Source organism: Pogoniulus pusillus, chromosome 25 (assembly GCF_015220805.1).
Source record: "Pogoniulus pusillus isolate bPogPus1 chromosome 25, bPogPus1.pri, whole genome shotgun sequence".
NCBI classification, from domain to species: domain Eukaryota; kingdom Metazoa; phylum Chordata; class Aves; order Piciformes; family Lybiidae; genus Pogoniulus; species Pogoniulus pusillus.
In genome coordinates this window covers 4,817,375-4,829,871 of record NC_087288.1, presented here as the reverse complement: position 1 = coordinate 4,829,871, position 12,497 = coordinate 4,817,375, and the positions used below count along the sequence as shown (strand labels likewise).

Below are 12,497 nucleotides of genomic sequence, written 5' to 3'. Positions count from 1 at the left end.
CTCATGTGAATATTAAGGCACACTTGTTTTGCAAATGTAACATCACTGTTGAAAGCAAGTTTGCTGAAAGAAGCCTTAAACTGAAGTTCTCATAAGACATACCAGATGCAAAGCTTAAGAACCAGCACAGTGTCTAAACAAGAGTAAGAATCACTCTGTGGGGAGCCAATTCACTACCAAAGTAGCTCATTTGATTAGTAGGAATATATTTTACATATATAGGAAACAAATATTTATTATCTGGAAGAAATGCATTCAAATTAACAAGGTAAATTAGCTACAGCACTGAGAAAGAGTGGCATTTCAAAGATTTTTCTTCTGACATAAAACTCCTCTGACGAAAGAAGTGGATGGGAAATGATAAGGACTAATGTTAACACCATTTTGTATTTACTAAAGCCATCTGTCACTATAGTTATGCTTTAAATTTGTCAGACTGGATCAGTTAAGATATTGTTGAGCTCATATTTAGCAGTTAAGATATTGTTGACCTCATATGCATCAGTTTAGATATTGCTGGAACTCATATTCATCAGTTTAGGTATTGCTGACCTCATATGTATCAGTTTAGATATTGCTGGAACTCATATTCATCAGTTAGGTATTGCTGACCTCATATTTATCAGTTTAGGTATTGTTGAATTTGTATTTATGAGTTTAGGTATTGTTGAACTCATATTTATCAGTTAAGATATTGTTGACCTCATATTTATCAGTTTAGATTTTGCTGGAACTCATATTCATCAGTTAGGTATTGCTGACCTCATATTTATCAGTTTAGGTATTGTTGAACTTGTATTTATGAGTTTAGTTATTTCTGAAATCATTTTTCAGTTTAAGTATTGCTGAACTTGTATTTGTCAGTTTAGGTATTGCTGAACTCATATGTATCAGTTTAGATATTGCTGGAACTCATATTCATCAGTTAGGTATTGCTGGCCTCATATTTATCAGTTTAGGTATTGTTGAACTTGTATTTATGAGTTTAGTTATTTCTGAACTCATCAGTTTAAGTATTGCTGAACTTGTATTTGTCAGTTTAGGTATTGCTGAACTCATATGTATCAGTTTAGATATTGCTGGAACTCATATTCATCAGTTAGGTATTGCTGGCCTCATATTTATCAGTTTAGGTATTGTTGAACTTGTATTTATGAGTTATTTCTGAACTCATCAGTTTAAGTATTGCCAAACTTCTATTTATCAGTTTAGGTATTGCTGAACTCATATTTATCAGTTAAGATATTGCTGACCTCATATGTATCAGTTTAGGTATTGTTGAACTCATATTTATCAGTTAAGATATTGTTTATCAGTTTAGATATTGCTGGAACTCATATTCATCAGTTTAGGTATTGCTGACCTCATATTTATCAGTTTAGGTATTGCTGAACTTGTATTTATGAGTTTAGGTATTATTGAACTCATATTTGTCAGTTAAGATATTGATGGCATCACATTTATCAGTTTAGTTATTGCTGGAACTCCAACAGTTTAGGCATCGTTGACCTCATATTTATCAGTTTAGGTATTGTTGAACTTGTATTTACGAGTTTAGGTATTGTTGAACTTGTATTTATGAGTTTAGGTATTACTGCAACTCATATTCATTGGTTCAGGCATCGTTGACCTCATATTTATCAGTTTAGGTATTGTTGAAGTTGTATTTATCAGTTTAAGTACTGTTGAACTCGTATTTATCAACCGAGATATTGTTGACCTCATATTTATCACTTTAGTTATTGCTGGAACTCATATTTAGCAGTGTAGTTATTCCTGAACTCATATTTATCAGTTAGGGTAATGTTGACCTCATATTTATCAGGTTAGTTACTGCTGAATTCATATCCATCAGTTTAGGTACTGTTGAAATCGTATTTTGAAGCCCTTTTATGCTTAAAATTATTTCTTAAATATGCCACTTCATGACCATGAATAAAATTCCATCACACAAAAAAAATCAACAAGCAGATAATACCCAAATGTCCAAAGGAGATTTTAACAACAGTCATTAATTCCTGAACTGAAAGGTTTAAAGCAATCACTGAAAGAGTTAAATGTATTCATATTAAACCCCTGAAATCCTCAGTCAACTCGGAGCGAATCAAGCCTATTGTGCCTACCCTTGTGCAGACAGAAGCCAACATATTGTTTCCTGCTGTGAGAAACAACCTTTATTCAAAAAGGCACCTGGATTATTACATTTTTTTTTCCTTCTCTCTTTAAAATTGGAAATAAATTACATTATCTCTGAAACTGCCATGGTGCATGCTAGTTTAAAGTACATGTTTTCCAATAACAACAATTTTCCTGTCTGGCTCAAAATTGGTCTCGTGCAATCCCCCAACAAATGCCCTGTTAAAAAAGTAGGTTGCTGGGTTTAATCAATTTGCTGTTTGAGCTGAGTTCAAAAGAATGCTCACTCTCCATAAATACAGAGAAAACAAAGGGAATTCATCTGATAGAAGGAGAATGATTTGATCCAGGCTCTTCAGAAATTGGATTTTTCCTTCTTCATCACACTCTGAGCTTGAAACGTTTCTTTCTTCTGCCTCATTTTGAAGAAGCTGCTCCAGAATCATGCACAAAGGGAAAATATTCTCATACTGGGTAATGTCATACTTGGCCTGGAGCTGGGAATAAAGAAAAATCGATACGTGAGCATGGTGTGAAAATGTTCCTGCAGTCCACTGTCTCAGATGACAGTTCAAGGAATCATGCAGTAGTGCTTCTATTAGCAGAAAGACTACATGCTCAGGATGATTACTTCTAAGAAATCTCTTTCTTCTTGTGACAGCAGCCAACCCAGTCACTCTCCAGCATGCTACCAAATGAGATGCCAGCATAACCTCCTGTTCAGAAGTCTACCTAATTATCCCCAGGTCGCAAAGTACAGTGATGATCTACAGACCAACAACAGCAAAATTTGTCTTAGGCACGGAATTTGAAATGCTGCATTTCCATTTTCTGAGAACAAAATAAGGAAAGGAAGATTTTTTTTCACTCTCAAATACAATCATCCACTCAATTGACTCCTCTAGAAAGCCAGCAGGTCCAAACTCTGAGTTTCAGTAGAAAATTGACAAGCCAAGACTACTTAGTCTGACTCAGTTGCAGAGGAGAGGAGTCAGTTTGTCACTTAAGATCACTGATGAAACAACAGAATCACAGAATCATTGAGGCTGCAAAAGACCTCAAAGATCATCAAGTCCAGCCTATGACCTAACATCATCATATCAGCTAAACCATGCCACCAAGTGCCACAGCCAAACCCTTCTTACAGACCTCCAGGGATGCTGACTCCACCACCTCCCTGGGAAGTCCATTCCAGTGGCTAATTGCACTTTCCACGAGGAAGCACATCCTAACATCCAACCTAAACCACCCCTGGCACGGCTTCAGGCCATGTCCTCTCATCCTGTCACAAGTTGCCTGAGAGAAGAGCCTGACCCCTACCTGACTACTGCTTCCTTTTAGGTAGTTGCAGAGGGCGGTAAGGTCCCCACTGAGTCTCCTTTTGCCCAGGCTGAACACTCCCAGCTCCCTCAGCCCATCCTCATCAGCCTTTCCCTCCAATCCTTTCCCCAGTCTCGTTGCACTCCTCTGGACCTGCTCCAGTACCTCAATTCCCTTGAGGCAAGTGGCACAGAACTGCACACAGTACTCAAGTGCCAACCTCAAATTCATGAAAAGCCTTACAGCTTTAATAAGAATTTACCTGTCCCATATTTGGAAACAGCAACTTAAACTGAAGCTTCCACAATCTCTGCCATATGTATGGAATAATTGGCAAGACAAAAAACCCCACACCTCTGGAGAGTTACCTCTCTGGAATGAAATTCTGTTCCCTCCTCAATAGCAAAATCTACCACTAACAGGAGATGATCTTGTTCTGAAACAGTAGATTGAGGACCAGAACTGAAAGGTAAAAAATCACAGCTGCTAGAAAAATTAATCATGAACTTCAGAAAATGGACCAAAAAGCTCTGGTGAGCCAAAACAACCATTTGGGGCCTGTGATACACAGCAGATGGGTCTAAGCTTCAACATCTGTCTATGAATCAGTATCAAAGCACTCTACCCATAGAATCACAGAATCAGTCAGGGTTGGAAGGGACCAAAAGGATCAGCTAGTTCCAACGCCCCTGCCATGGGCAGGGACACCCTACCTTAGATCAGGCTGCCCACAGCCTCATCCCTAAATCACATACTGGTAGACCTTACAATATATGCCATTTGCTACAAAATAGTTGTCTTTATAATCAGTCTGTTTTTTATTCTGCTGGAGTCTAACAAAAAGCCAGAACGTTACTTTCCTCAGGCAAAGCTGCTGCTATCTACCTCTGCAGTAGACAGTGGTTCAGGGATTGCTCACTTTGTGAACTAGTAGCTCTTAAACCTAAACTCCCTTCCTTTACTGAAAGAGTGGTCAGGCAGTGGAACGAGCTGCCCAGCAAAGTGGTGGAGTTACCATCCAGGAGGTATTCACAACCACATGTAGACTCCAGGCACTTCAGGACATGGTTTAGTGGCTGTTGCAGTGCTGGGCTGATGGTTGGACTTGATGATCTTAGAGGTCTTTTCCAACATTAATGATTCTATAAAGTTCCCCAGGATAATGTCTTTTAGGTAACCTTTCACCTCAGGAACAACTGACACCAAAGCTATGATGCTGCAAAGCCTCAAGGCAGAAAGGTCATTTTGCTGAGTTTGCAACTCATCCTGAAAATCAACTTAATTACTGAAAATCATTCTCCCTAGAGTCACATACTCCAGTTCTGCCTCTCTGGAACCTGGTTAAGTAAAACCTGCAGTTCACAAGCTGCTGCCAAGAATTTAATATTGACATTCTCGTCATGACAGACAGCAGAAAATGTTAAAGGACAATATTAACTCTTTGCATACTTTTAGAGTCCAAGTAAACCAAAACTGTGTTGTAAAGCAGAGGTAACACGACTACCTGTTTCTTCAAACACCAACTACACCTATAGACTGATTGTTCATCAGTACTGGTTAGAGAATCATAGAATCAAGCAGGTTGGAAGAGACCTCCAAGATCATCCAGTCCAACCTAGCACCCAGCCCTAGCCAATCAACCAGAGCATGGCACTAAGTGCCTCATCCAGGCTTTGCTTCAACACCTCCAGGGATGGTGACTCCACCACCTCCCTGGGCAGCCCATTCCAATGCCAATCACTCTCTCTGCCAATAACTTCCTCCTAACATCCAGCCTATACTTCCCCCTGGCACAACTTGAGACTGTGTCCCCTTGTTCTGTTGCTGCTTGCCTGGGAGAAGAGACCAACCCCACCTGGCTACAGCCTCCCTTCAGGGAGTTGTAGACAGCAATGAAGTCTGCCCTGAGCCTCCTCTGCTGCAGGCTGCACACCCCCAGCTCCCTCAGCCTCTCCTCACAGGGCTGTGCTCCAGGCCCCTCACCAGCTTTGTTGTCCTTCTCTGGACATGTTCCAGCACCTCAACATCTCTCTTGAATTGAGGAGCCCAGAACTGGACACAGCACTCACGGTGTGGCCTGACCAGTGCTGAGTACAGGAGAATAACCTCCCTCGTCCTACTGGCCACACCATTCCTGATCCAGGCCTATGGATATAGTTCTATGGTTGTAGTACAAACAAGCAGAAGTACAAACTTACAAGCAAAACCCATGCTTTGATTCTTAAAAGCTGAGCCTGAAAATTCACTCAGATCTTCCTGCTGCTCGAGGAATCAATAGAAAATGTTTTAGAAAGGCAAATTATGTCACTTCACTTATCCCTGTAACCTCAGGCTCTTCAAAGCAGTGAAACAGTTGTATTACTTCCAGTGGGTCTTGAAAAGTGCAACTAATTGCAACTTAGTAACTGTCTAATTGATTATGGATAATAGAAACCACAAGCTAACTAATTCTCTTCCCTCTGCAATACTACTGCACTCAAGGAAAATTATTTTAGCCACACAAAACTGGCTTTTAACAGAAACTTGCAAGTCTGATGGCAAGGAGGAAGGATTTTTTTTGGAGGTAATTGCTTTGCAGAGGACAAATGAAGTCTGAAATATTGTTTTTCTAAAACCAGGGGGAAAGTCAGCCTAGATGATTTTCTGGCTCCAGGCTTACTAACCTTCTCAGCTCATTTAATAACCTGAACAAAAGGTGTATCCATTTCTTTAGCAGCACTAATTGATGCAATTAGTACCAAGATGCAGAACAGAATAGAGGAATACCTTTACTGTGACCTCCTGGTGCACAGTCAAATAACAGGCCCATTCTGCTTGCTCACCAGTGTGTAAGTGGGTAGTGGTGTACACACACACAGACAGTGCCCCCAGAAAAGACAGCAGCTATGTTTGTGAAGCATCACCTTACATACAGGCTGCAATCCCAGAAGAGTGTGGCCAGCAGGGCAAGAAAGATGATTCTTCCCCTTCACTCTACTCTGGTGAGACCTCACCTCACATACTGCATCCAGTTCTGCTGTCTGTATTGTAAGAAGGACATAGAATTGTTGGAGAGAGTCCAGACAAGGATAAAGATAATGTAAGGGCTGGAACATCTCTGCTATTAGGATAGGCTGAGGGAGCTGGGGTTGTTCAGCCTGGAGAAGAGAAGACTCCATGGGGACCTTAGAACTGCCTTCCAGTACCTGAAGGGAGCCTGAAAGAAGGCTGGAGAGGGACTTTTCATAAGTCTGACTAGCAGTAAGACAAGGGGGAATGGTTTTAAGCTGAGGGAGAGGAGGGTGAGATTGGATCTAATCAATCCAATCCAAGCCTGAATCCAATCTTTCCTTAAACACCTCCAGGGAAGGCAATTCCACCACTTCCCTGGGGAGTCCATTCCAGTGCCTGATTACACTTTCCATCAGGAATTGCTTCCTCACATCCAACCTGAATGTCCCCTGGCACAGCTTCAGGCCACGTCCTATTGTCACAAGTTGCCTGGGAGAAGATTCTGAGACTACAGCTTCACTTCAGGCAGTTGTGGAGAGTGATAAGGTCCCCCCTGAGTCTCCTCGTCTCCAGTCTGAACACCTCCAGCACCCTCAGCCTCTCCTCATCAGCCTTTCCCTCCAGTCCCTTCCCCAGTCTCACCACTCTCCTCCAGAACCACTCCAGCACCTCAATAACTTTCTTGAAGTGAGGGGCCCTGAGCTGCACACAGTGCTTGAGGTGAGGCCTCAGCAGTGCCAGTACAGGGCAGAATGGCAGCCCTGGTCCTGCTGGCCATACTATTCCTGATGCAAGCCAAAGTGCCACTGGTCTTCCATGCCCCCTGGGCACACTGCTGGCTCAAAGAAGAGTGTCATATGATAAGAGCTATCCTCTGGACCCAACATTGCAATAAATAATTAGAGAAGCTAATAAAATATTGACAACAGTGAAATTCTGTTTCAAATTCCACTGAAGTACCAAGTGGCTGAGCTGCTTCCTCGTGTGGCAATACATTCTCATCTCATGAACAAAGAGTGATTATTGCAGGGAATTCTGTTCCCTTCATTTCCCTTTTGAGAAGCTACTTAGCACTGTGTTCTCAACACAACATAAACAATTTTTTGGAGTGTGGTATGTGAAGCTGGTGAAGGGTAAGGAAAAGAGGTTTTATGAGGGGGGGCAGTAGAAGAACCTGGGATTATTTAGTGGAGAAAAGGAGGCTGAGGGAAGACTTCATTGCTCTCTACCTGAAAGGAGATTGCACTGAGGTGAGGGTCAGTCTCTTCTCCCTGCTGTCAAGTGATAGAACAAGAGGAAATGGCCTCAAATTGTGCCAGGGGCTTGGAGATTAGGAATAATTTCCTCAAGAGTGCTCAGGTGTTGGAACAGGCTCCTCAGGGAGGTGATGGAGTCACTGTCCCTAGAGGTGTTCACGAAACATGTGGAGATGACACTCTGGGACATAGTTTAATTGTCATGGTGGTGTTAGGTCGATAGTTGGACTCAATGATCTCAGAGGTCTTTTCCAATCAGAACAATTCTATGATTCTACACGTTTGGATAACAGGCATTCCTCTTCAAAACAGCATGGAAACTCTTTTAACTGGGTGCTCCACAAGCATCTGAACAAGCTCTATGTGATAAAGACACCAATATCCATGGTATAAGAAAGCAGCCAGGAGGATAAAAGAGCACTAATTGCTCTTTAGTGGTTAAATACCATGCTGATAAGTATCTCTACAAAGAAGTTAGGCATGCATGGAAAGAATTTACCAGGAATCTTTTTGTTACGATTTTGCATACTCACAGATTGCATTGCCTTGGAAGGGACTCTTCAAAGGTCACTTTGCTCAACTCCCCTGCAGTCAGCAGAGACACCTCCAACCGTTTCAGGTTGCCCAGGGCCACATTGAGTCTGGGCTTGAATGTCTCTACGGATGGGGCCTAAAGCACTTTCCTGGGCAGCCTGTTCCAGTATTTTATCACTCTCACTGTAAAGAAATTCCTCCTTATGTCCAACCTAAATCTGCCTGTATTTGGTTAAAAAAATTGCCATCATCCAAGATCCAGCTTTTAGCTCATTAGCATTTCTCTTTAACGGCTTTTGGTTATTTGAAGTGTATATTTCCCTAACCTCTCCCCCAGTAATCACAATCCTCATTAGCCATGTCAATATTCACTTGCCAAAGTGATTTACAGCTTCTCAGTGTTTAAAGCAAAATTCACATCAGTTACAATTCCATATGTAAATTTAGATCATACCCCCCTCAAACTTTCAAATTGTTTTGATCTTTTCTTCCATGAGATCTGAAATTCTGCTTTTCTTTATTCGTGCTGGAGTCTCCCTCTCTGGAGATATTAAAACCTTCCTGTGTGATATGGTCTAGGTGATCCTGCTCTGCAGGGGGGTTGGACTGGATGATCTTTTGAGGTCCTTTGCAGCCCCTGACATTCTGTGATACTGTGACAATCACTTTTGTCTCAATTAGCTTCCAAAGGTTCAAGAATTCTCTTTAGAGACCAAGACTAAACCTGCCTGAAGAAAGGGTTGATGAGTTATTAACTCTTGAGAAAATTAAATTCCAGGGAAAAGATCATCAGCTTAAACTCCTGAAACAAATGAATCAACAGCATGTGCAGGAACTACAGTCCTGAGCGAAATAATTGCCAGCAACACTTTAGATGTCTCAGCCAGCCTCGGGTTAGAGAGATTTTCAGAAGTAACAGCAAGATTCTTGCAAAAATGATGTCTGCCCAGACATGGTTGTTTGGCATGCCCTGGAAAATACCTCTGATAGCAAAGAGGACAATCATTTCAAATTCTATCACCCAAGGGGAAGACTCATCCCTGAGACATTTAGGCATCATGCCTCTTCCACATATCATTTAGCAGGGTCATCTGTTACCAGCCCTTAAGATGACACATGGAATTGCAAGAAATTCCCAAGCCATCTTATGCAATTTTATTCTTATCTAGTAATAGGAATTCCAGATTATATTGTGAAAAAAAAAAAGGATGTGCCAGCAGTAGAACATTCAAGAGCAGGACATCAGAGAAATTAGCCTTTGACTAAAGCCTGACAAAGCATAAAATGGATCAGATTGCTACCTATGATCTTTTTTTAAGGTTTTAGAGAAACAAACCAGGTATGGCTCTAGGGATTTCTCTTTCAAATCTTCATTTACTATTAATTTTCCATTGTACTCTCTGGGATCTCTCAAATTGTAGATTTACAAAATGGCTTGGGTTGGAAGGCAGCTTAAAGATCATCTTCTCCCTGCTATGAGCAGGGAAACCTTCCACTAGAACAGATTGCTCAAAGATTCATCCAGCCTGGCCTTGAACACCTTCAGAATCACAGAATTGACCAGGTTGGAAAAGACTTATTGAGTCCAACCTATCATCTAACCTTCTGATTAACTAAATCATGGCACTAAGTGCCTCATCCAGCCTCCTCTTAAACATCTCCAGGGGTGGTGACTCCATCACCTCCCAGGCAGCCCGTTCCAATGCCAGTCACTCTTGCTGTGAAGAACTTCTTCCTAACATCCAGCCTACACCTGCCCTGGTGCATCTTGAGGCTGTGTCTTCTTGTTCTGTCACTGAGTGCCTGGGAGAAGAGACCAACCACACCTGGTAACAACCTCCTTTCAGGTAGTTGCAGACAGCAATGAGGTCTGCCCTGAGCCTCTGCTTCTGCAGGCTGCACACCCCCAGCTCCCTCAGCCTCTCCTCACAGGGCTGTGCTCCAGGCCCCTCACCAGCCTGGGTGCCTTTCTCTGGACACATTCAAACACCTCAACATCTTTCCTAAATTGAGGTGCCCAGAACTGGCCCAGCAAGAGGGTAATGAGTACTCTTCTAGAAAATGTCACATTTTTAATTTGTTTGTACAGTAGTGCAAAAAGAGGTTTTTAAGAGCTCCAGAGCAGCAGTTTAGAACTTGTGAGTGTCAGAGTGCACCAGCTCTGGAAAGCAGTGATATGCAATTCTAATATTCATTATGCCAGGAGCAACTCTAAAGACAGTTACGTTTAGAAACATCCTTTTGAAGCTCCAAATCTTTTTCAGCTGGTGTGAAAATTGCAGCATCCTCACAGAAGACAGAAGAGCAAAATAAACTTGAAAGGGATTAAACTATAAATTGACCGTCAGAAGCCAAACAATTTCTTCTTTGAATTTTTGAAGCAGAGAAGGATATGAAAAAAATGTATAGGAAGGATTCTGTACAGGGAAACGTTTATGGTTTCTTGTGGTTTAAGTGTACCCAATTGGCAAACAAGCAACATGCAGCCACTTATCACTCCATTCTGGAGAGCCCTGCAGAGGGACCTTGACAAGCTAATGGGATGAGATTGAACAAGGCCAAGTGCAGGGTTCTGCATTTTGGCCACAACAACCCCAAGCAGCACTACAGGCTGGGGATAAAGTGGCTGGAGAGCAGCTAGGCAGAGAGGGACCTGGGGGTGCTGGTAGAGAGTAGCTGAACATGAGCCAGCGGTGTGCCCAGGTGGGCAGGAGAGCCAATGGCATCTTGGCCTGGATCAGGAATAGTGTGCCCAGCAGGACCAATGAAGTCCATCTAGCTTAACTAGATCATGCTGAAGAAGTGTTGTGAGATACCTGAACTTGCTTTATGTAAGGCAAACTGAATTATGAGTATAAACACAAGCTTGATCTAAAGAGCGGTTCAAAGAGGGCACCAACCAGCAGCGAGGTCCTTGTGAGTCATGTGCAAAGTGCTTTTCTTCTCCCCATAAAACATCTCACATGCCATGGGCAAGGGTTCTGTGGAGCAGAGCAGGGCAGTGCCACTCAGAAGGGATAAGAATATGCACTGTCAGATGTGAGTTCTCTGACAAAAACTAGAAATGGGTAGATTCAGATTGGATGCTAGGAAGAAGTTCTTTACCATGAGGGTGGTGAATCACTGGAACAGGTTGCTCAGGGAGGTGGTGGAAGCCTCATCCCTGGATTTTTTTTAAGTCCAGACTGGATGTGGCTCTGTGCAACGTGATCTAGTGTGAGGTGTCCCTGCCCATGGCTAGCTTATCCCTGAGGTCCCTCCCAGCCCTGACAATTCTATGATTGTAAGACATAAAATCATCTTCTGGAATGTAGAGCAGAAGTAACAGCTCAAAATGCCTGCTGCTTCATTTTAGGCACAAATCTATTCACAATCACTTAATTCAATTTAATCATTACCAGCAGGCAATGTATGCAAGACCACAGCAGTGCTGCAGTGCCTTTAGTAACACAATAACATTCCTCTTCTCTCTTTGCTACTTTAAACAGACACAATGCTGGAAATGTAATGCAATTGAATGTAATTGCTTACTTCATTAGGCAGGATTAAAACCACTGTGAAAGATATTAAAATATCATATTAAGTAATCATACTAAATACACAGGCCACCTAGCTCTTCAAAAGTATTTCAGGTGGCTGCAGGAAATAAACACAAATATGACAGAAGATCATCATCACAGACTTATTAAATGAGAAGAACCAAAATCAAATCCTATCAGAATGAAGGCGTACAGATCATCTTTGTTCTGCTGTAACATTAGACAGGATTAGAATGTAAGGCAGGATTGTAAGATAAGAAAGGATTAGAGTCAAACTTGGGAAAAGTAATAAAGAAGAAGAGGAATGACTCAGGGCCATTGGGTATGCCTGCAGTGTGAGGGTAGCTATCTTGTCAAACTTTGCTCTGACTCGATCCTCTCACCTGGCTGTTGGAAATGTCGGTGGATCCAATCTGGGCTGGACTAGCGGAACAGCTAGGAAGAATGGCCCCTCTAAGCATGGTGCATGGAATGTGATTCCTCTGAAAAGTGTTTCTTACCAAGCCAAGGGATCTTACAGAATCATAGAATTGTTTTGGTTGAAAAAAGACCTCTAAGATCATTAAGTCTGGATGTATTCCTCTGTGATGTGGTATATGTGATCCTGCTCTGGCAGGGGGGCTGGACTGGAGCAGCTTTTGAGATTCCTTCCAGCCCCTGACATTCTGTGATTGTTTCTAAAAGCAATCACCATTTGAAGGTGAGAGATCAGTCTGACAAG

At 42.1% G+C, this 12,497-nt stretch overlaps 1 protein-coding gene across 1 annotated transcript in view; it reads right to left on the bottom strand.

The window, feature by feature from the left end:
* Positions 1–219: 219 nt before the first annotated feature.
* The window catches only part of MEI4 (meiotic double-stranded break formation protein 4), a 54,861-nt gene continuing 42,583 nt past the window's right edge, over positions 220–12,497 (bottom strand). Inside the window, exon 4 of the mRNA XM_064164048.1 lies at positions 220–2,633. Within this exon, the coding sequence (XP_064020118.1) occupies positions 2,385–2,633 (249 nt within the window). The 3' untranslated portion in view covers positions 220–2,384. The remainder of the gene's footprint in view (positions 2,634–12,497) is intronic.